The sequence below is a fragment of the Oncorhynchus nerka genome, linkage group LG21 (genome assembly GCF_034236695.1).
Source record: "Oncorhynchus nerka isolate Pitt River linkage group LG21, Oner_Uvic_2.0, whole genome shotgun sequence".
Lineage (NCBI taxonomy): Eukaryota > Metazoa > Chordata > Actinopteri > Salmoniformes > Salmonidae > Oncorhynchus > Oncorhynchus nerka.
Genome location: NC_088416.1, coordinates 23,178,919 through 23,203,627, shown reverse-complemented (window position 1 = coordinate 23,203,627; position 24,709 = coordinate 23,178,919). Strand labels below are relative to the sequence as shown.

Below are 24,709 nucleotides of genomic sequence, written 5' to 3'. Positions count from 1 at the left end.
TTTCTCAGGGAATCTCAAACAGCGTTGTTCAGGGACCTGACTTCCCCTGCCTACCAATGGCATCTATCTGGCGTCCTGGAAGGGATCCAGAGAGATCATGTGTGGTTTGAAACAGATAGGGAATATTTAGACAGAGTTCAGACAGGGGAGCCTCTGCCTTCTACCAGAGGGACCACTCTGACCACTGATTAACGGGCCGGTTTCAACAGCATCAGCAGTATCTATGCACGCACAGCAGTACACAAATGTACACACACACAAACACTGCTGCATACTCACCTCTCATTCCATATGTGTGCCCATACGGTTAGCACTTTTTCACTGCATACATGGACAGGACGTTGAGAAGCACTTATTCAGCCTTGGGGCCAGTACTGCGGGGTGTGTGTGTGTGTGTGTGTGTGTGTCCAGATCTGTAGACCAGGGCAGGGGACATACCTTTCCATTGCAGGGCTGCTGGGACAATTCTGAGGTGCACCACAGGTGAGCACCCATCTTACAGGTTCTACACCGAAGACCCTGTTTAGAGTTACCTACAGACAGATAGAGAGACAGAGAAAGAGAGAGAGAGAGAGAGACAGAGAAAGAGAGAGAGAGAGAGAGAGAGGAGAGAGCGAGGGGGGAGTGAGAAGAGGGGTTAAGAGAGAGGAGAGATGGGGAGAGAAAGAGAGAGAGACAGACAGAGAGAGAGAGGAGAGAGAGGGGGGGAGAGAAGAGGGGTTAAGAGAGAGGAGAGAGAGAGAGGGGGACCACTGGATGTCATAAGGTGAATGCACCAATTTGTAAGTCGCTCTGGATAAGAGCGTCTGCTAAATGACTTAAATGTAAATGTAATGTAAATGAGAGAGAGGGAGCAAAAAGAGAGAGAGGGGGGGTTGAGGGAGAGAGGGAGAGAGAGACAGAATGTAGTAATAAATAAGGCATGTGATCAGAGCAGGTTCCTGTTTGATGTAAATCTCATCTCGGTCATCCAGAGAGTGTTGATCAAGCTTCTATTGTGCTGCACTGCCTGTTGAGCTAAGCATCATCAACGGTCCCTCTCAAAACATGGAGAGACTGAGGCATTTGGGTTCAATTTGTTTTTTAGTCACACCAATTCTCATCAAGCATTGTCTTAGGAACAAAAGCCTTGTAAGAGTGGAGACACGTTCTTTGTCCTTTTTCTTGACATAATTACTTTTGTTTTTCTTTGATATGTTGGAGAGTGACAAGATAGTCCCTATGCCATTCAGCTGCATTGTTTTGACTCTTCATTTCCAATTCAAGGTTTACTTACTCACCGTGCCAGAAATATGGTTTAGAAGGATTTAGTCTAGAGATCTATGATTACCAATCCATGACAAAGACATGGAAACACAAACAAAAAATACATGAACTGAATCTTCTATTTGCTCAAGCTCAGTTCTGTTACAAACTGGGAGAGGGAGGAGAGACTGGGAAGAGAGGAGAGACTGGTAGAGAGGATAGACTGGTAGAGGGAGGAGAGACTGGTAGAGAGTATAGACTGGTTGAGGGAGGAGAGACTGGTAGAGAGAGGAGAGACTGGTAGAGAGGAGAGACTGGTAGAGAGGATAGACTGGTAGAGGGAGGAGAGACTGGTAGAGAGAGGAGAGACTGGTAGAGAGAGGAGAGACTGGTAGAGAGGATAGCCTGGTAGAGGGAGGAGAGACTGGTAGAGGGAGGAGAGACTGGTAGAGAGAGGAGAGACTGGTAGAGAGAGGAGAGACTGGGAGAGAGAGGAGAGACTAGAGAGAGGAGAGACTGGGAAAGAGAGAGAGAGACTAGAGAGAGGAGAGACTGGTAGAGGGAGGAAAGACTGGGAGAGGGAGGAGAGACTTGGAGAGAGAGGAGAGACTGGGAAAGAGAGGAGAGACTGGGAAAGAGAGGAGAGACTGGGAGAGAGAGGAGAGACTGGGAGAGAGAAAGGAGAGCCTGGGAGAGAGAAAGGAGAGCCTGGGAGAGAGAAAGGAGAGACTGGGAGAGAGAAAGGAGAGTGGGAGAGAGAAAGGAGAGTGGGAGAGAGACTGGGAGAGAGGAGAGACTGGGAAAGAGAGGAGAGACTGGGAGAGAGGAGAGACTGGGAGAGAGAAAGGAGAAACTGGGAGAGAGAGGAGAGACTGGGAGAGAGAGGAGAGACTTGGAGGGAGAGAGGAGAGACTGGGAGAGAGAGAGGAGAGACTTGGAGGGAGAGAGGAGAGACTGGGAGAGAGAGGAGAGACAGAGAGAGAGAGGAGAGACTGGTAGAGAGAGAGGAGAGACTGGGAGAGAGAGGAGAGACTGGAAGAGAGAGAAGAGACAGGAAGAGAGGGAGAGAGAGACAGAGACGGAGAGAGAGAGACTGGGAAGAGAGAGAGAGGAGAGACGGGAAGAGAGAGGAGAGACGGTATGAGAGAGGGGAGTAGGGAAGAGAGAGGAGAGACGGTAAGAGAGAGGAGAGACTGGGAGAGAGAGAGGAGAGACTGGGAGAGAGAGAGGAGACTGGAAGAGAGAGCAGAGACGGGAAGAGAGAGGAGAGACGGGAAGAGAGAGGAGAGACGGGAAGAGAGAGGAGAGACGGTAAGAGAGAGGAGAGACGGTAAGAGAGAGGAGAGACGGTAAGAGAGAGGAGAGACTGGAAGAGGTAAGAGAGAGGAGAGAGACGGGAGAGAGAGGAGAGACGGGAAGAGAGAGGAGAGACGGGAAGAGAGAGCAGAGACGGTAAGAGAGAGGAGAGATGGGAAGAGAGAGAGAGAGACGGGAAGAGAGAGAGAGGGAGAGGGAAGAGAGAGGAAGAGACGGGAAGAGAGACGGAGAGTCGGTACGGGAAGAGAGAGGAGAGACGGTAAGAGAGAGGAGAGACGGTAAGAGAGAGGAGAGACGGAAGAGAGAGGGAAGAGGGAGAGGAGGAGAGACGGGAAGAGAGAGGAGAGACGGGAAGAGAGAGACGGGAAGACGAGTAGAGACGAGAGAGAGAGACGGTAAGGAAGAGAGAGGAGAGACGGGAAGAGAGAGCAGAGACGGTAAGAGAGAGGAGAGACGGGAAGAGAGAGGAGAGACGGGAAGAGAGAGGAGAGACGGGAAGAGAGAGGAGAGACGGGAAGAGAGAGGAGAGAGAGAGAGGAGAGACGGGAAGAGGGAGAGCAAGAGAGAGGAGAGACGGGAAGAGAGAGAGAGAGACGGGAAGAGAGAGGAGAGAGAAGAGAGAGGAGAGACGGTAAGAGAGAGACGGAAGAGACGGGAAGAGAGAGAGACAAGAGAGAGGAGAGAGGGAAGAGAGAGGAGAGACGGTAAGAGAGAGGAGAGACGGTAAGAGAGAGGCGAGACGGAGAGAGAGCAGAGAGAGGAGAGACGGGAAGAGAGAGGAGAGACGGGAAGAGAGAGGAGAGACGGTAAGAGAGAGGAGAGACGGGAAGACAGAGAGGAGAGACGGGAGAAGAGAGACGGTAGAGAGAGAGACGGTAAGAGAGAGGCGAGACGGGAGAGGAGAGAGGCGAGAGAGAGAGAGAGAGGGAAGAGAGAGGAGAGACGGGAGACGGGAAGAGAGAGACGGAGAGAGAGGAGAGGGAAGAGAGAGAGAGGGAAGACGGGAAGAGAGAGAGAGGAGAGAGAGAGAGAGACGGGAGAGAGAGGAGAGAGAGAGACGGGAAGAGAGAGGAGAGACGGGAAGAGAGAGGAGAGACGGTAAGAGAGAGGGGAGACCGGAAGAGAGAGGAGACGGTAAGAGAGAGGAGAGACCGGAAGAGAGAGGTGAGATTGGGAGAGCGAAAGAGACTGGGAGAGAGAGAGAGAGAGGGAGAGAGAGAGAGAGAGAGAGAGAGAGAGAGAGAGAGAGAGGAGACTGGGAGCGATGAGGCAGGCTACAGGACAGCTGGTGCGGTGAAGAAAAAAAATGACGAGGTAAGCAAAACACAAGCAAAAACAAAGAGTAAGACATCTTCTGCAATCAATCATGGCGACAGGAAGTAGATTTAGCAAAGAGGAAAATAGTATGAGAATGTTAAGGGACCTGTACACACATAGCAGCTTATCAAACCAAGGGCACGTGAAAACGCTAACTAGACTTGCCCTCAGCTTCTCATTCCAATCAAACCGTATGCTTCATGTCCGAAAACCAAGAATACCACGAGAGGAGTCCACCCTTTCTGTGGTACCTCTGCTATTCTCCTGCATAAACTCCAATTATAGTCCACCTAATGTTTGCTTCACTGTTACATTGTTATTGCTACTGAATAGGAATTAAATGATGTGAGCCATTTCAAATATCTATTCCAGTCATTAGCTACCTAGTCAAGTGTTGCCTTTGAAGTCTGTTCACTTAATAGTCAAGTCGATTCTAGTATAATGGATAGTGGCTGTGACCTAATAAAGTAAGGACAATGACCAGCTAGAAATACAAGATCAAGTAACCAGGAGAAATGGCTGAATGAAGCCACTAGTCCTACATAGACACTGAGGCCTAAGCAGGCTGGTAGTGTCGAGAGGCCTGGGAGTAAAGTAGGCACCTTACCCACGATCAGGTGCTTGCAGAGCTGGCAGTGGGTGGGCTTGCGGAACACGTGCTCCTGGAAGCAGTGGGTCACCTGCGTCAGATGGGGTGGGGGCGGGGCCTTGGAAGACAGCGAGGGGGAGGAGCTTAGAGACGGGGAGTGGGAGCAGAGGGAGGGGTTGGGGCTGAGTGACGGAGAGAGGGAGGGTGAGCGTTCACTGGCGAGGGGAGAGCCGGGGGGCGGGGAGGGGGGTGGCGGGTCGGTGATGAAGTCAGGGGGGAGACGGGCGTCACTGTAGGACCTCTGGAAGAAGTTCTCCACACTCTTACTGCGCATCAGGGTCTTAAAGGAGAGGGAGCGCTTCAGACGCTGGAGCTGTATGGAGGGAGAGAGGAGAGCCTCAGGAGAACATTCACTACAGGTATCAACACATCAGGGTCTTAAAGGAGAGGGAGAGCTTCAGACGCTAGAGCTGCAGGGAGGGAGAGAGGAGAGCCTCAGGAGAACATTCACTACAGGTATCAACACGTCAGGGTCTTAACAGGTACAATAACAGGTTGTTCATACCAGTTGTTCCCCCGAGACTATGAACAAGCAATTTTCCATTGCCAAGTCGTTTCCATAGTAGTTCCATTAAACACGCGATGCTGACTTACCATTTCATGAAAAAAAACGACAGCACAAAAAGACGTTAGCACTCACATGGAAAATAATCATTTGGGAAATCCCATTTAGTTGGGTTTCATTTAAGGTTGCTAGCCGTAACCCACTGGGCATGGACGTCATTTCAAAGTCATTTCAAAGTAATTTTGTTGAAATGACTTGGTAACAACGTTGACTCAACCAGTGTGTGCCCAGTGGGAAAGCTTTACGTGGAGGTTTGGATGTGTGTAAATAACATTTCCCTGGTTCAGAGGGAGAAAGGCTGATGAAAAGGACCGAGACAGATTACCCAGCAGCCTTATCAGCAGCCAATCTCCTGGCTCCTTATCGGATTCAGTACCTTTATCAAATCAAATCAAACTTTATTTGTCACATGCGCCGAATACAACAAGTGTAGACTTTAAGGTGAAATGGCCCTTAACCAACAGAGTAGTTCAAGAAGAGTTAAGAAAATATTTACCAAGTTGACTAAAATAACACAATAAGAATAACAATAATGAGGCTATATACAGGGGGCACCGGTGCCGAGTCAGTGTGCAGGGGTACAGGTTAGTTGAGGGCCTATTGACGATGTCATCACATCAGCCTACCTCTGGCCCATTGTCAGTGCGAGTGCTGGGCTTAAAATGGTAAATGTACACACATATCACACACACCTACTGTATACATGCAATGCACACATACACACACACACAATTATACACACAGCATCCTTACCCCACCCCACGTATTGTACATGACGTGACTATAATTCAGTCCTTATCAGCTCTATTGACCGAGCTGTTCCTGCATGACTGATTAATGAACACATGTCAAAGCCATCACTCCTGTATCCTGTCTCTCTGTCTCTCCATCTTGCATTGATTACCTAAATAAATACATGTCCCTCAACTGACTGATGATCTCCTCAGGCGCAGGTTGACCTTTAATTGTTATGAATCTTGCCCTGGTGGCAGAACTGAATATTTTCTGCTAGATGGGCCAGCTGCAAAGTCAAAATGGTCTATTATCTTAAAAATGTATGAAAACAAAATTTTTTTTTTTTTTTTTAATGTTTAATTTAAGGTTAGGGTAAGGCATTAAGATTAGCGGTGTGGTTAAGTTGAGGGTTAGGTTTAAAACCAGATTTGATGACTTTGACTGTGCTAGCTAGTGACCACCGCAGAGCTGCTTCTGGGGCAAGATTGATGACAATAAATGCCAACCTGCTCCTCAGGCCAGAGATATTGATGATCATACATCATGTGGAGTTCGGTGTTATGGATGGTGCTGTGGTGAAGTGTCTGTCACAGAGACACCATGGAGGTGAGGAGCTAGCAGAGAGAGGAGGGCGTTGTCCTCTCCTCTGTCGGAAACTAAAAGAACGGACCAGGGTAGGCAGACACACCGTGGATCCACCACAGACACAGCTCCCTGCGCTGTGTGTGTGAATGAACATACGCACACCGACACCGGCACACACACACTCTCTCTCTCTCTCTCTCTCTGTCCGTCTGTCTGCTGCTAGCGGAGGCTTACGCCTCTGTTTCTCAGGGAATAGGAGATGAAGACAGTTTGTCCAAGAGAGCGTGTGAGTCAGATAGCTGTCCCTGTGTACGTGTTGATGAGCATAGAAGTGTTGTGTGTGCGTGCACGCGGGTGCCTGTCTGTGTCGAGTGTGTGTTTCTCCCCGTGTCAAATCATTTGATTTACAGCTGCTCATCTGAGCCTATGACGATTGGGAATTGAAGCGGAGAGGCGGTTTGGTTTGACACACCTGTCAGCGCGGCGCTCCCTACTCAGCGACCATGAGTTGCGGTGCAGCGCGTCAGAGGCGTTTATCCGGAGCATGTGTCATAGTAACCGAATCTAGATTCTATTTCTATGGTCGGTCGTAGCCTGCCGCCCGCGCCGTGCTTAGAACACACGTCTCAATTAGAGCGCATCTAATCAAGCCTCTGTGCTGATCTTCTCAAATAGCACTCGATTCCCTTTCTAGCGCATATGGGCCGTGGTCAAAAGCAGCTCACTACAGATAGAATAGGGTGCCATTTGGGACTCGGCCAGAGAGAAACCCTCGTCAAACTCTATTTTAGTTGAGACGGCCGCAGCTTATCATCTGAAGTAACGTCAACATTAACCTTCAGTACTGCCAGTTGTCTTCATGCATAGTAATCCACAAGGCTCCAGTTCATAATGACTGTTTGTTGTCATTTACATGTATATTATGTCCTTTGCATACAATACCTTAGGTGACCTAGCAACTGTACAATCCAACCCTGGCATACGTATGTGTGAACTAGTCGCTTAACTGCCATATTCAATGCCTATCCCCTGCAATTTCGTGATAATACTGCCAGAAGGTCTAGGAGTGTTTACCTAACACCAGCCTCTCCACGTCCTGTGTAGTCACGTGGGTCCTGCGTCAGAGGAAGGGCTGAGAAGAGAAGGGCTGCCTCAGAGGAAAAGCTTTCTCTATCTCGCTATCTTTTCATTTCTCTCTCTGTCTCTCCCATCCAACTGTTTCCCCCCTCTCTCTCCCTGCCATATATCATGGGCATCCAACCCACCACCTCAAGAAGAATCCCTCTCCAATGTCTAACTGTTCAACTCCCAGGTCAAAGCTGTGCTGAGCACCAAACACTGTTGCAGCCCTGGGAGAGACAAAGGGCTGTTTATGGACAGCTCTCAAAATGAAAAACAAGGGAACAAACAGAACACACAAACACACACACAAAAACATCCCTGGGGTTTTTCTCTGTCTGGAGATGTAAGAGAAACGATTGGCAGACGATACAGTATAAATAACCTGCTGGGAATAACGGAAGAGACACCGTCCGCACGCCACCCACACACACACACACACTTGCAAGAATTCATGCACACACACACACACATTTTCTATTTCTTCTTGCTGCGGTTCACTTGTTAATCGGATGCAAGCAGCACGGGGGGAGGGGGCATTGGGGAATGTTGTGCTGTCTGTCTTTTAGAACATTATCCCAGCGAAGCAAAGGTCTCTGTGAGAACTTTGATCCAAAGCTGCAGTGACTGATGCTTTGTGGTCTTTGAGTCGTTGTTGAATTTATCCCCCTCCAATATTTCTCCTCTCCTCAGAACCAGCCCTTCCTTACCTCTCTGACTCATGGGTGTGTTACGTAAAGATATGACACTCACTCATCCCCATTACCCTGGCTGGCGCATAAGGGCAAAGAAGATATGACACTCACTCACTCATCCTCATTACCCTGGCTGGCGCATAAGGGCAAAGAAGATATGACACTCACTCACTCATCCCCATTACCCTGGCTGGCGCATAAGGGCAATGAAGATATGACACTCACTCACTCATCCCCATTACCCTGGCTGGCGCATAAGGGTAAAGAAGATATGACACTCACTCACTCATCCCCATTACCCTGGCTGGCGCATAAGGGCAAAGAAGATATGACACTCACTCACTCATCCCCATTACCCTGGCTGGCGCATAAGGGCAAAGAAGATATGACACTCACTCACTCATCCCCATTACCCTGGCTGGTGCATAAGGGCAAAGAAGATATGACACTCACTCACTCATCCCCATTACCCTGGCTGGTGCATAAGGGCAAAGAAGATATGACACAAAAAGGTAAATATATGACACAGCTCATTTCTACTCCAGTATTGGTTTTCTGTGTACCCAGTTATCTATTTTAACTTGTTTTACCTGTCTGATATTGGTTGCTAAGGAACTATTGTATCGGAAAGGCAAATTTCAGCGCAAGCAAACAATCAAGTATAATCTTATTTTACCATCACCCAGCAATCCTCTCCCTGACCGGACCAGATTATTGTTCAGACTGCAGGTTGACTGCAGCAGGTTGACTGCAGCAGGTTGACTGAAGCAGGTTGACTGAAGCAGGTTGACTGCAGCAGGTTGACTGCAGCAGGTTGACTGAAGCAGGTTGACTGAAGCAGGTTGACTGCAGCAGGTTGACTACTCCAGCAGGTTGACTGCAGCAGATTGACTGAAGCAGGTTGACTGAAGCAGGTTGACTGCAGCAGGTTGACTGAAGCAGGTTGACTGAAGCAGGTTGACTGCAGCAGGTTGACTACTCCAGCAGGTTGACTGAAGCAGGTTGACTGAAGCAGGTTGACTCCAGCAGGTTGACTGAAGCAGGTTGACTGAAGCAGGTTGACTGAAGCAGGTTGACTGAAGCAGGTTGACTGCAGCAGGTTGACTGCAGGTTGACTGCCAGCAGGTTGACTGCAGCAGGTTGACTGCAGCAGGTTGACTGCAGCAGGTTGACTGAAGCAGGTTGACTGCAGCAGGTTGACTAGCTGGCCCTGGGGACACACAGGTGTCTTCATATTCTTCACTCCCCCCACCACTCTCTGTAGACATCCTCTGACCCAATATCTCCACTGCTGCCTCCACTCTGGGTTACTTCCATAGCTATTGGTTTAGAGTGCACACATTATGTCAATTCAATAGAAAAATCAACCAGGTTAAAGTGCTACGCTAGGTGATCATTCTGCTGCAGTGATCCTGCTAGAAGCACCACAGCAGAGTGGCTCCATCCCTCACCGCTTAGATCAGGTCAGGACACTGGTAGAGTTAGATAGATTAGATAGAGAGTAGGTAGGTAGGTAGGAACAGTAAGGTATGTACTGTAGGTAAGTAGGTCAAGAGATAGATAGATAGATAGATAGATAGATAGATAGATAGATAGATAGATAGATAGGATACAAGTCTCTACCAAAATAAAGGAAATACCAACATAAATCGTGTTAATAGGGCGTTGGTTCACCACGATGCACATTGGCATGGATTCTACAAGTGTCTGGAACTCTATTGGAGGGATAACAACACAATTCTTCAAAGAGAAATTCCATCAGTTGATGTTTTGTTGATGGGTACTCTGTCTCAGGCGCTGCTCCAGAATCTCCCATAAGTGTCCAATTGGGTTGAGATGTGGTGTCTGAGGCGGCCATGGCGTATGGTTTACATCGTTTTCATGCTCATTAAACCATTCAGTGACCACAATAAACCATTCAGTGACGCTAAGCATGATGGGATGTTAATTGCTTAATTAACTCAGGGACCACACCTGTGTGGAATCACCTACTTTTAAGACACCTTGTATCCTTCATTTACTGAAGTGTTTCCATTATTTTGGCAGTTACTTGTAGATGATAGATAGCTAGATAGATAGATGATAGGACTGTTCTTTACTGCTCGGTTCAGTCAGTGTTATATTGAGTACTCTACTCTATCCTGCCCGAGGGAGAGGGACTTGGGGAGAAAATGTGAACAGAGGACTCATTTAAAATGCTGACAAGAGACCTCCCATTATTCTAATGAGGATACAAATATCTGCAGAGTCTGTGTGGATGTAAGAAGTGCTGGGGATGCAGATGCTGTGTTGGTGCTGCTGCTGATGTTGATAGAAACAAGAGGTGGCCAGAGAGGAAGAGAGGACTAGTGGGGAAAGACACAAATGATCACGTTATGCAACAGTGTTTCTAAGGTCCAATTAAATGCAAGGGAATCCTATTGTGAGAGGATTCAAGTAGCCAATCAGGTACTAAGGGTAATATAAACACTTTTCTTCTTTATTATATAAGCAAGAAAAACAGAAGAGACATGAAACTGTTGAATGTCTGTAGATTTCACTGCTAGACTAAAGCTGCTCATTATGCATGGCAACGGCAGAGTCCCACTTTGAATGAGAGATGCACGAGCAGTCTCTCTCTAGCTCTCTCTGCACGCACACACGCAGACACACAAGTACACACATGAACCCAACTGATCCAACAATGGGCACACACACACAGAGCACACTCTCTCTCTGTCTCCCTGTATTTATTCCAGACTTACTGTGCTAGGCTGTGTGAAACCAAGCTCCATATAAAAGGATAGCTGCTCTACCTGGCTGGCACCTCCACCCCCGTCCCCCTCCTCTCTTCACCCCCTCAGATCAGCAGTACCCCCCCACACCCAGGAACCCACCATCACCTTCACCCTGACAGCTCATCACCCGCCCTTTGCACGCTCTTGGTCACTGTCCACATGCGAGACCCCGAGACACGGCCTGTCAATCACAGAGTGGGAGGGAGAGGGAGACAAAGAGAGAGAGAAGGGGGAGAGACAGAGTGAGAGGAGGGGGAGAGAGAGAAGGGGGAGAGAGAGAGAGAAGGGGGGAGAGTGAGAGAAGGGGAGAGAGAGAGAAGGGGGGAGAGTGACTTCCGGGTTGGAGCGAGCAGTCGCATCCGCACTTCGGTCTGCAGGTAGTATAACTTTTCATTACATTTCATTATAGTACAACGGTTTGATTTGTCTAATCTTAGCAATTTCTTCTTAGCTAGCTACATAGCCGTCTTTGTATCAAAGATAATTGCGTAATTATCGTATTTCGTCGTCCTAACGTATCTGCCCAGCAGCTAGCCAGCTAGCTAACGCCCACCGTCTACATAGCTAGCTACATAGCCGTCTCTGTATCAAAGATAATTGTGTAGATAATTGTGTAGTCTAGAGCGATTTTCTAGGTTACCTAGCCAGCTATTGTCGTTCTTTTAACGCAACGTAAAGTAATCAACACTGCTAGCTAGCTAGCCAGCTAGCACCTGAATCAACAACGCAGCCAGCTATTTGTCATCCTTAACGTAGGAGACACTGCTAGCTAGCCAACAGCTAGCCAACGTCTACCGATTAGAACTCAACAACCCGGTCGCATTCCGCCTCGCTCCACAGGTAGTATCACATTTTCATTTCATTTCATTACAGTACAACGGTTTGATTTGTTTGATCGTAGCTAGCTACATAGCTAGCTACATAGCCGTCTCTGTATCAAAGATAATTGTGTAGTCTAGAGCGATTTTCTAGGTTACCTAGCCAGCTATTGTCATTCTTTTAACGCAACGTAACGTAACGTAATCAACACTGCTAGCTAGCCAGCTAGCCCCCGAATCAACAACGCAGCCACTGCCAGCTAGCCTACAAAGTCAACAACGCAGCCACTGCCAGCTAGCCTACTTCAGCAGTACTGTATCATTTTTAATAATTTTAGTCAATAAGATTCTTGCTACGTAAGCTCAACTTTCTGAACATTCGAGACGTGTAGTCCACTTGTCATTCCAATCTCCTTTGCATTAGCGTAGCCTCTTCTGTAGCCTGTCAACTATGTGTCTGTCTATCCCTGTTCTCTCCTCTCTGCACAGACCATACAAACGCTCCACACCGCGTGGCCGAGGCCACCCTAATCTGGTGGTCCCAGCGCGCACGACCCACGTGGAGTTCCAGGTCTCCGGTAGCCTCTGGAACTGCCGATCTGCGGCCAACAAGGCAGAGTTCATCTCAGCCTATGCCTCCCTCCAGTCCCTCGACTTCTTGGCACTGACGGAAACATGGATCACCACAGATAACACTGCTACTCCTACTGCTCTCTCTTCGTCCGCCCACGTGTTCTCGCACACCCCGAGAGCTTCTGGTCAGCGGGGTGGTGGCACCGGGATCCTCATCTCTCCCAAGTGGTCATTCTCTCTTTCTCCCCTTACCCATCTGTCTATCGCCTCCTTTGAATTCCATGCTGTCACAGTTACCAGCCCTTTCAAGCTTAACATCCTTATCATTTATCGCCCTCCAGGTTCCCTCGGAGAGTTCATCAATGAGCTTGATGCCTTGATAAGCTCCTTTCCTGAGGACGGCTCACCTCTCACAGTTCTGGGCGACTTTAACCTCCCCACGTCTACCTTTGACTCATTCCTCTCTGCCTCCTTCTTTCCACTCCTCTCCTCTTTTGACCTCTCCCTCTCACCTTCCCCCTACTCACAAGGCAGGCAATACGCTCGACCTCATCTTTACTAGATGCTGTTCTTCCACTAACCTCATTGCAACTCCCCTCCAAGTCTCCGACCACTACCTTGTATCCTTTTCCCTCTCGCTCTCATCCAACACTTCCCACACTGCCCCTACTGGAGGGTAATCGCGCCGTCCCAACCTTCGCTCTCTCTCCCCGCTACTCTCTCCTCTTCCATCCTATCATCTCTTCCCTCTGCTCAAACCTTCTCCAACCTATCTCCTGATTCTGCCTCCTCAACCCTCCTCTCCTCCCTTTCTGCATCCTTTGACTCTCTATGTCCCCTATCCTCCAGGCCGGCTCGGTCCTCCCCTCCCGCTCCGTGGCTCGACGACTCATTGCGAGCTCACAGAACAGGGCTCCGGGCAGCCGAGCGGAAATGGAGGAAAACTCGCCTCCCTGCGGACCTGGCATCCTTTCACTCCCTCCTCTCTACATTTTCCTCTTCTGTCGCTGCTGCTAAAGCCACTTTCTACCACTCTAAATTCCAAGCATCTGCCTCTAACCCTAGGAAGCTCTTTGCCACCTTCTCCTCCCTCCTGAATCCCCCTCCCCCTCCTCCCTCTCTGCAGATGACTTCGTCAACCATTTTGAAAAGAAGGTCGACGACATCCGATCCTCGTTTGCTAAGTCAAACGACACCGCTGGTTCTGCTCACACTGCCCTACCCTGTGCTCTGACCTCTTTCTCCCTCTCTCCAGATGAAATCTCGCTTCTTGTGACGGCCGGCCGCCCAACAACCTGCCCGCTTGACCCTATCCCCTCCTCTCTTCTCCAGACCATTTCCGGAGACCTTCTCCCTTACCTCACCTCGCTCATCAACTCATCCCTGACCGCTGGCTACGTCCCTTCCGTCTTCAAGAGAGCGAGAGTTGCACCCCTTCTGAAAAAACCTACACTCGATCCCTCCGATGTCAACAACTACAGACCAGTATCCCTTCTTTCTTTTCTCTCCAAAACTCTTGAACGTGCCGTCCTTGGCCAGCTCTCCCGCTATCTCTCTCAGAATGACCTTCTTGATCCAAATCAGTCAGGTTTCAAGACTAGTCATTCAACTGAGACTGCTCTTCTCTGTATCACGGAGGCACTCCGCACTGCTAAAGCTAACTCTCTCTCCTCTGCTCTCATCCTTCAAGACCTATCGGCTGCCTTCGATACTGATATCTCCGGCGCGGCCCACACTTGGATTGCGTCCTACCTGACAGGTCGCTCCTACCAGGTGGCGTGGCGAGAATCCGTCTCCTCACCACGTGCTCTCACCACTGGTGTCCCCCAGGGCTCTGTTCTAGGCCCTCTCCTATTCTCGCTATACACCAAGTCACTTGGCTCTGTCATAACCTCACATGGTCTCTCCTATCATTGCTATGCAGACGACACACAATTAATCTTCTCCTTTCCCCCTTCTGATGACCAGGTGGCGAATCGCATCTCTGCATGTCTGGCAGACATATCAGTGTGGATGACGGATCACCACCTCAAGCTGAACCTCGGCAAGACGGAGCTGCTCTTCCTCCCGGGAAGGACTGCCCGTTCCATGATCTCGCCATCACGGTTGACAACTCCACTGTGTCCTCCTCCCAGAGCGCTAAGAACCTTGGCGTGATCCTGGACAACACCCTGTCGTTCTCAACTAACATCAAGGCGGTGGCCCGTTCCTGTAGGTTCATGCTCTACAACATCCGCAGAGTACGACCCTGCCTCACACAGGAAGCGGCGCAGGTCCTAATCCAGGCACTTGTCATCTCCCGTCTGGATTACTGCAACTCGCTGTTGGCTGGGCTCCCTGCCTGTGCCATTAAACCCCTACAACTCATCCAGAACGCCGCAGCCCGTCTGGTGTTCAACCTTCCCAAGTTCTCTCACGTCACCCCGCTCCTCCGCTCTCTCCACTGGCTTCCAGTTGAAGCTCGCATCCGCTACAAGACCATGGTGCTTGCCTATGGAGCTGTGAGGGGAACGGCACCTCAGTACCTCCAGGCTCTGATCAGGCCCTACACCCAAACAAGGGCACTGCGTTCATCCACCTCTGGCCTGCTCGCCTCCCTACCACTGAGGAAGTACAGTTCCCGCTCAGCCCAGTCAAAACTGTTCGCTGCTCTGGCCCCCCAATGGTGGAACAAACTCCCTCACGACGCCAGGACAGCGGAGTCAATCACCACCTTCCGGAGACACCTGAAACCCCACCTCTTTAAGGAATACCTAGGATAGGATAAAGTAATCCTTCTCACCCCCCCTCTTAAAAGATTTAGATGCACTATTGTAAAGTGGCTGCTCCACTGGATGTCATAAGGTGAATGCACCAATTTGTAAGTCGCTCTGGATAAGAGCGTCTGCTAAATGACTTAAATGTAAAATGTAAATGTAAATGAGAGAAGGGGAGAGAGAGAGAGAGAGAGACAGAGAGAGAGAGAGAGGGAGACCCAATTGCCAAAGCACATGCTACCTGCGGCATATCTGGAGCTCTTCCAGTGAACACATAATATGTGGATGTTTCCTTATCCTTGCACTGCTCCCTCCCTGCAGCGCGCCATAGTCCTACAGCAGTGCATCCCTGTCAGTGACAGGCAAGGTGTCAGGCAAGGTGTCGCATCAATAAACAAACAGGCAGTGAAGGTGTTACACCAATTAAAGTCCCCCTCCCCCATCACTCTGTGGTCTCTGTCTCTCTGACACAAGAGCCCTGCCCAAAGGGAGGTAGAGGAGTATTAGAAGTGTCAGAGGGAATGACAGACACCATGTTATAGCACACCCCAAAGCAAAATCCCCAAACCTGACTGATGAAGAGCATATTGAATGTGAAAGTTTGGTGTTGTGGCCTGTCTTACTGAAGGAGTCATTGCCGATCACATACAGTCTCCCTGAAGTCTCCTGTATCCTGTAGGCTTGAACCTAGGAAGAAACCTAGAGAGGAACCAGGCTCTGAGGGGTGGCCAGTCCTCTTCTGGCTGTGCCGGGTGGAGATTAGAAACCTAGAGAGGAACCAGGCTCTGAGGGGTGGCCAGTCCTCTTCTGGCTGTGCCGGGTGGAGATTAGAAACCTAGAGAGGAACCAGGCTCTGAGGGGTGGCCAGTCCTCTTCTGGCTGTGCCGGGTGGAGAGGAGATTAGAAACCTAGAGAGGAACCAGGCTCTGAGGGGTGGCCAGTCCTCTTCTGGCTGTACCGGGCGGAGATTAGAAACCTAGAGAGGAACCAGGCTCTGAGGGGTGGCCAGTCCTCTTCTGGCTGTACCGGCTGGAGATTAGAAACCTAGAGAGGAACCAGGCTCTGAGGGGTGGCCAGTCCTCTTCTGGCTGTGCCGGGTGGAGATTAGAAACCTAGAGAGGAACCAGGCTCTGAGGGGTGGCCAGTCCTCTTCTGGCTGTGCCGGGTGGAGATTAGAAACCTAGAGAGGAACCAGGCTCTGAGGGGTGGCCAGTCCTCTTCTGGCTGTGCCGGGTGGAGATTAGAAACCTAGAGAGGAACCAGGCTCTGAGGGGTGGCCAGTCCTCTTCTGGCTGTGCCGGGTGGAGATTAGAAACCTAGAGAGGAACCAGGCTCTGAGGGGTGGCCAGTTCTCTTCTGGCTGTGCCGGGTGGATATTAGAAACCTAGAGAGGAACCAGGCTCTGAGGGGTGGCCAGTCCTCTTCTTGCTGAGCCGGGTGGAGATTAGAAACCTAGAGAGGAACCAGGCTCTGAGGGGTGGCCAGTCCTCTTCTGGCTGTGCCGGGTGGATATTAGAAACCTAGAGAGGAACCAGGCTCTGAGGGGTGGCCAGTCCTCTTCTGGCTGAGCAGGGTGGAGATTAGAAGAGTGCATGTCCATTAAGGCCAGATTGTTCTTCAAGATGTTGATAGTGATGACAGTCTGCAGCTACTAGAAGGGTGCTATTTTCCTGGCTGCTGTCCACTCCGCCAGAATCTAATCTGCCCCTCGACACACACAGACAGACACACACACACACAGACCTCAGCCCGTCTAGACAAGGCACGCCACTGTGAGCCAGCCCAGCGGCGACACTCTAGAGTCCTCCTCTCCTTCTCCCTCTTTGGCCCTCTGCCTTTCTCTCAATTTCTGACATCCTTCATCTAAGTTGGGACTAGTGAGAACACGCTGCAGGCAGCTTCAGGGAGCATCTGTTATCTGGTGGGAGTCATTCTTCTCTATCTCCCTCTCATCAGAATGGCCTTGTGCTTGTCTGATATCTGGTCACGTCAAATAACTCAGGAGGCCTTCTTTTTTTGGAGTGGCTCTGATTATGTGTGGGAAAGAGAAATAGACGGACAGAAAGATAAGAAAGAAGGATAGACGGGGAGATGGGATGTGTGCAGCGTGTGTGTGTGGGTGGGTGTATGTGGGTGTATGTGTGCATGTGCGAAAGATTGACAGCAAGAACCCCAAATCCTGAGACCATCAGATCCCGTCTATAGGGTCCATACCCCTCCCCCTGATCCAATTATTTGGAGAGAATGGCTTTGACATTTACCACAGTGTTCAACTAATGGATTCTTAATAGACGACAACCGAGAAAGTGTCTTTGGGCACAAACCTATTATATTTCAAGCATTTAAATGGGAACTCCATAGGCAATTAACCTACTATTTTAACACTGTAGGAGTCAACCTCAATCAGAACCATGGGGTTTAAGGTGAAAAAGATCAATCATTGTGGCACTGACCCTTGATGCCTTTATACTACAACCTAATCTCCCAGTAACGAAAGCAGAGATTATAGTAGTAGTTTACATTGAGGAATGAAGCAGGATGTTCAAATCCTTGATGAGTCGGGTGGTTTTTGAATGGTGGCTGGTGGGAGAGTGAGTGTGTGTGAATAGCATAACTCCCAATCACACCCAGACACACACACACACAGACAGACAGACAGACAGACAGACAGACAGACAGACAGACAGACAGACAGACAGACAGACAGACAGACAGAGAGACAGAGAGAGACAGACAGACAGAGAGACAGAGACAGAGAGACAGGTCACTCTGCGTGTCTGATGAGGCACATGCTCACTGAGCACAAAACAAAGACAGGAGAGAAATCATTCTACGTGGGTAAATGTGTTTTTTTCCTAGCAGTGATGATATGATAGGAACATGTTCTGATTGCAATGTCAGAGTGATGTAGTAGGTTGTATGCTATGAAAATAACACAAGCTCCAAGTCATTCATTGGATAAACCACCAATGTTTTGGCATCACTGTGCCTTCTTCAGGGTGATGTAGTAAACCATAGACATCTGGAATACAATAGTAATGTGAAGCATGTGTGAGCTGATTCAGTGTCTGTGTGAGACAGTGTATGGTGTGCCAGAGAGAGAGAGAGAGAGAGAGAGAGAGAGAGAGAGAGAGAGAGAGAGAGAGAGAGAGAGAGAGAGAGAGAGAGAGTTGGAGTGAGCGTGTGGGCAACCGCAGGGTGCATGTGACGCGTCTACTACAGTAGTGTCTAGGTAGAAGTTAATTGCATGCCCCCTTACCACGTGCTTGCGTACTAGCCGACTGGCCCTTGTGGTGAATTGGGGAGCAGCTTCATGCACAAGTCTCCCCTTTCCGGTACAAAGCCTCTCCATGACCAAGACTCCTGTCCGGCCTCCTCACGACCGCACACATTAACTGGTTGACTTGAAACTCCAGGCTCTCCGGCAGGGGATCTCAGAGCAGCAGTGGGCCCCAGAGATGCGACTGTGCAGGCCCACCTCTGTGTGGACACGTTCTGGCAGCCATCAACCACTGATCCACTGCCTTATGCGTTAGTCTGGTAGGACAAGAGCTAGGGGAGCTCACCCTGAGAGAAAAGCAGCGTGCTGGAGGCGCGCGGTAGGCGGACGCAGACAGACTGGGGTTCCAGCAGCCTCCTGCAGATGTGGAAGATACTGGTCGTCCTGGGTTTCCCTCCTTGCCATTGGAATTTCAACCCTCCTCCGGTGAAGTAGTGCTGTTGGGGATTGCGCACCCTCAGCGACACCTTAAATAACTTTCTTTGCGCAGGTAACCACTTCTGACCTCGGTGAAGCCATCGACCGGAAACCGGACTAAAGTCTGGCGGCCTTGAGGTGTCTGGTGACTAGGCAGGAGTGAATGCACCGGGAGCGCTTACTCAGACACCTGCACGCCAACGGCATAGGGCTATTATGGTCGCCAGCAGCTGGGACTTGATTGGCAGCTGCTCTCGGCAGACCCCTGTGTGACTGAGCAGCCCAATTTAGGAGCCACACTGCTCACCCAAGCTGGGAAGAGGCCTAGAAAAGGTGGCCTAAAAATTGCCCACTCGCTCCATCCTGGATAGGCTACCGCACCTATTTCAGTTCCACTCAGCGGTCAAAAAATGCTGAAGAAAATAATTCCCCTGAAACTGGCAACATGGAACATCAGAACTCTTTTGGACACTGAGGATAATAGCGATAGACCCCGTCAGAGAACAGCTTTGATTTCTGCAGAACTAAGGTGCGACAACATTGACATTGCTGCCCTGAGTGAGACCAGGTTCCTGGATGAAGGTTCCCTGAAAGGGGAGGGAGAAGGTTACACCTTCTTCTGGAAAGGTTACCCTCCGGGTGGACAACATCAGCACGGTGTGGGACTGGCAATTAAGAACAGCCTTCTACCCAGCCTCACCGAAACACCTGTTGGCATAAGTGAATAAGTGAAAACTTGAAATCGGCCCTAATTAATGCCCCACATCTGCTACCCTTCAAAAGGAATGTTGTGCATCGCGCAAGAAATTGCAAACAACCTTGCATGCTCTGCAGAACGAAGGCACAGGAAATCCGAATTTATGTGGACAAAAACGACATGCACAATTTCTCCAACAAAAGCTATCTATGGCCCAAGAAGTCGCACCATCACCCCCATGAAAACAGCTGATGGTCTGACTCTCTTGAAGGACCAAAACCCAGATCCTATGAGGTGGGCTGACCACTTTGAAGCACTACTCAATCATCATTCTCCTACAGACCACTCCATCCTGGAAGAACTGCTTGTCCGTCCACCCATTCAAGACCTCAACCGTTCGCAACCTTCCAAGTGGTGTTATCAGCTATGTGTTCGCTCAAGAACAACAAGACTCCTGGCGCTGACAGCATCCCGGTAAAGCTATATAAGAAGGGAGGTTACTTCTGCACCAGAACATCACAGAGGTTTGGGACCGGGAGAACGTCCCCCAACAGTGGCGGGATGCAAACATTGTCACCATCTATAAGAACAAGGGTGACAAGTCCATCTGCGGCAACAGCCGGGGGAAATCCCTTCTGGCTGTTGCCGGCAAGGTCCTGGCCAAGGTGATGCTACACAGGCTGGCGAACAACACCACAGAGGAACTGCTGCCAGAGTCACAATGCGGCTTCAGAAAGAACATGAGTACGGTCGACATGATATTCACGGCACGGCAACTCCAGGAGAAGTGCCGTGAACAACAACAGGACCTTTTCATGGCCTTTGTCGACCTCTCCAAGGCCTTCGACATAGTGAGCAGGGAACTACTATGGGGCATTCTACTCAACATCCTTTGCCAGTTCCATGATGGGATGATGGCTCAGGTGGCCATAGGAGGGCAGGAGTCAGTGCCCTTTGGAGTAAGCATCGGTGTGAGGCAGGGGGTGGCACCGGTCCTCTTTAACATCTTCCTCCTAGGTGTCACCCAGCTTCTCCACAAGGAGCTTGAGGACGACAGCGGTGTTGTGTTGGATTTCAGGTCGGAAGAAAACAGTCCCCAAAGAATTGTGTGTGTGTGTGTGTCTGTTTAAAAAGGCACTTCAAGAAATGTTTTCAATGTACCTTTCGAAATAGTGTCTCACAGTCAGCTAGCATTCATTTGAACAACTGAGGCTGAGCGTAGGCAGGCTACATCAATGGATGCTGTGTGCTTTAATCTAATGCTGCATGCACAAACCTTCATGCCAGTCGGCGTAGCAGAGGACAAGAATGCAAGAAAGAGAAGCAAGAAAGAGAGTGACGGCAAAAGCAAGCCAGCACGAGTGTATGCGTTGCTATGGTGATTTCAGTAAACAAAGGGTGCAATTCAACATAGAAAACAACGCTATGGCAGAAAGGCAAAAGTCGAAATAGTTGAACTCTGGCGGCAAGACCCGTCTACAGTGGCGTCTGACTGCGTTCATTGCCAGCCTCAAGGCATTTACCGTCATTCTCTCATTGAAAACGATGACATCCAGGTTGCCGTCTACCTCGTGCCATCTAAACCCAGCATTAACCTCAGTCAATGACACATGATAGACAATGATAGAAACATACATGCACACAGCAAGGCAGTCAAATGACCAGAACGTCAAGAGACAACATGTAATAGCTTGTTTCTTTCATGTTTGACCCCAGGGACCTTGAATTCTGGACAGTAAATGAGTTTGTATCAATTGAGAAGTTGCTTGGCACTCTGTAATCTCTTCCATTAAACTAAATAATTGTGAGTGAAGTAATGCTGTGAGTGTCTGCAGTGTTCAAATAATTTACATTCAAAACTAAACAAACTGTCCTAATGGGCCTGATGGCAAGATAACTTGGACAGGACATTTATTCCAAGACATTCTGGAACCCGAGTGTCCCTTTGTAAAGTCTTCTTCATTTTGAGCATGTGTGTAAGCATAGACACACACACGCACAGTAAGTGAGAGAAAGAGAATGTTCCAATCATCTTGCCCCCTTTACGTCACCTGACGTGAGTTATTTTAGTTCCGCCATAGTGACGCAATTTACTGATGATGCGGTTTGAAATGCACCTGGTTGAAATCTACTGTGTTCAAGACAGTTGGGTTTATAACGATTCAAATTATGAAAAAAAACTCTATACGTTATAATAAATCATATAAAAAACTACAATACTGTAATAAAGCAGTGATTAACTATTATTTTTTCCCTGATATTAAGTCAACAGTAACATCGTAAAACAAAAGAAAGGTATCAATGTGATAGTGAAAGCAACAAGTACTTTTAACTTTCTTAAACCAAGTTATACAAGCTACTGGTATGTGGTTGTGTCATGGCTTTCTGGCCAAATATTACACGTGTTAACACAAATCAAACATATTCACCATGTGAAAACCTGGAACAACCATTCAAACACCTTCATATTTCAAAAGCTCCGCTATCTAGTCAGAAGAACGGACTGCGTAAAACCTTCACACCACTGTGGACTGAGGTTCAAATTTCTCCCGCTGGTTATCTTGCAAGGGTAGTTGTTGTTTCACCGAGGTCCGAAACAGTTGTCAGCTAGTGAGACATGTGATTGTAGTATACTACTTGCCTTTGACACCGGTGTGATGGACATGTTGCTTGGCGAGCGCTGAAGCTGCGTCTCGGTCTCCATCTCGCTGTTCTCCGTCATCATCAGTCTCTTCACGGGATGAAATGAGACAGTCGGCTGTTACTGCTGAATTCATTCAAATGTGAGTTAGTCAAAAGTACTGCCCAGTGTAGCCGTTGAAATTGGCTAAATGTAAGTGTGACATCTCACCACGTTTTAACGATTCACGCGCGCGGGTAATAGACAGGCTGTTGAGGATTATGCGCCACGAGATGCACAGGGTTACATCCAATTAATACACATCACAGGTCTAAAGGCATTTTAGGTCAGGGCTGCAGAAAGGGTGCAGTCTGTGGCGGTATTCGAAAGATTGGACTTTAGTTACGCATCAGCAAATAACGGTCCTATCCTGCCCTGCGAGGCAAGTAACCTACCAACTGCTATTCACTCTGATAGTACTATAGTAGTCAACTAAACTCTAATCCAAATACCTCATGTTGCAACAAGCAGGTGCGACTCTACTAAAGAAGAACAAATATTAATAATGTGTTCGAATCTGAGGGTTTATAGTCCATTAGATTTCCAAAAACAAGTAGTTGAGACGTTCCAGTAAGGTTCCTCGCACAAGCCAGAACTCCTGTAGTAGTAGTATGGTAAGGGTGCAATAGCATTTTCCTTTCGTCGAACCTTTTAGTGGACGTGTGCTGCCTACATAAATTCGACTAAACTTCAAACCCAGTCACGCCTCCATGTGCGTCCGTGTCGCATGATTGGAGCACTCTTTACAACTATGTCAATATTCATTTACTCCAATTTCAGGATTGGTTGTTGTCAGAATTTCATAAAGGGGGCGGTATCTTGGTGTGACAGTAGGTTATGATAGAAAATACTGGGCTTCGAGTAAAGTTCCCATCAACGTATTGGGAACAGGGACCATCTCCGTGTAAATGAATGCCATGGTCACAGAACACTTGTCAACATTTCCATTGATGGGCTATCATAAAGTGTTTACCTACATTTCGTGTAAGGATTACATTAGAGATTGTTATTTTAGAATAAATGAAAAAAAAAAAAATGAACAAAAACTTGAGAAAATAATCTCCTTTACTTGTTTCCACCGTCACCACCATGTCTTGTTTCTAGGTGTTAGTCATCAATGTAGGTAGCCAGACTATATGTGCCCTTCTTTCTGTATGCGTCATCGAGCACAAGACCAACCAGATCAGACTCTCTCTCTGTGTGTGTGTGTGTGTGTGTGTGTGTGTGTGTGTGTGTGTGTGTGTGTGTGTGTGTGTGTGTGTGTGTGTGTGTGTGTGTGTGTGTGTGTGTGTGTGTGTGTGTGTGTGTGTGTGTGTGTGTACTGGACAGCTCATGAATCAGCATGATGAATCACTTCCAAATAATAGACTGTACCTTATTACACCTTAGAGCACACACCACAGATTATTCAAAAAACGTTTCAATCATTGCACGTTGACTAGTGCACTTGTCTTGGAATGAATACAGAGAATGAAGCTGTCTCACCGGGTAGCCTACGGAGAACACGGTGTGTTTATACTTAGGCTAAATATGAAAAACACTGATCTGAATGACCCAGAGGAGGGATGAAAATTCTGGGAATCTAATCTGAGGAGAGATTCAATTTGTATTAATAGTTTTCAAGTGATTTCCCCCAGAAAGACGACCCTTGTGGGACGGGTTGGCCCATTTTCCACTGTCTGTGTGAAAGTATCTACATGAGCGTATCTAAAAGAGAGGTAGGAAGTGGGAGGATATTAGAGAAAGGGAATCAAGAGAGTGAGAGCGAGGGAAAGAGAAACACCAGAGCATCTTCAGGTAATGATCTTCTCTGTTCTCTTCCTGGTTTCTGTCCTCTTCTTTCTTTAACCACTATGCTCCTCTCCAAGGTTACCTGTGCTTATAAAACTAACCCCTACGTGCTGTCTTTGTTACAGCAGCTTCCATTTAGCGGATTCAGTAAGTGTTGCACAGCCCATCTCGCCTTCATTTTCTCCCTGTCCTATAAAACACAGCGGGCACAGTCACAGACCCTATCTGCCTTATAAAAGGTGAGCTCCTAATCTCCTATACAGATGTGCCTCTGATGCTTAAACAGCAGCCAGTGGCCATTCGTCATGGGCCATGTGATACTGACAGGGTGATGGTTAAAAGGGAGGCTACGGGTGGTGGCTGTGGTTACAAACATTTTCCTTAGTCTTTGAGCCCATCACATTCATCTGTTGTTTTCCATTGATTGGTCATTTGTTCAACTGTGGACTCACTGACAGGGACAATCAGGGACAAACTCTTCTACTTTCACATAGGTGAAAGAGTGATGGAGAGCCTGTGTGTGTGTGTGTGTGCGCACGCGCGCAAACACAGAGCTGGTAGCAGTCTGCCACAACATCAGAGAGAGCTACACTTCTGCATATGATTACAGTATTTCTATGTCTGTATGTATGCATTCCATTATTCCACCTAAGCCCTTCATCAAAGTTTGGGCTAAGCTGTCAGAAGCCATTT

The 24,709-nt window shown here is 48.7% G+C and overlaps 1 protein-coding gene across 1 annotated transcript in view; it reads right to left on the bottom strand.

Annotated features, from left to right (window-relative positions):
- Positions 1-22,304, bottom strand: part of LOC115103608 (SH3 and cysteine-rich domain-containing protein 2-like) — a 31,929-nt gene extending 9,625 nt beyond the window's left edge. The window contains exons 1-3 of the mRNA XM_029624451.2: positions 22,187-22,304; positions 4,487-4,841; positions 439-533 (exon numbers count right to left, since the gene is read on the bottom strand). Coding sequence (XP_029480311.2) covers positions 439-533; positions 4,487-4,841; positions 22,187-22,270 — 534 coding nt within the window. The 5' untranslated portion in view covers positions 22,271-22,304. The remainder of the gene's footprint in view (positions 1-438; positions 534-4,486; positions 4,842-22,186) is intronic.
- Positions 22,305-24,709: the final 2,405 nt, after the last annotated feature.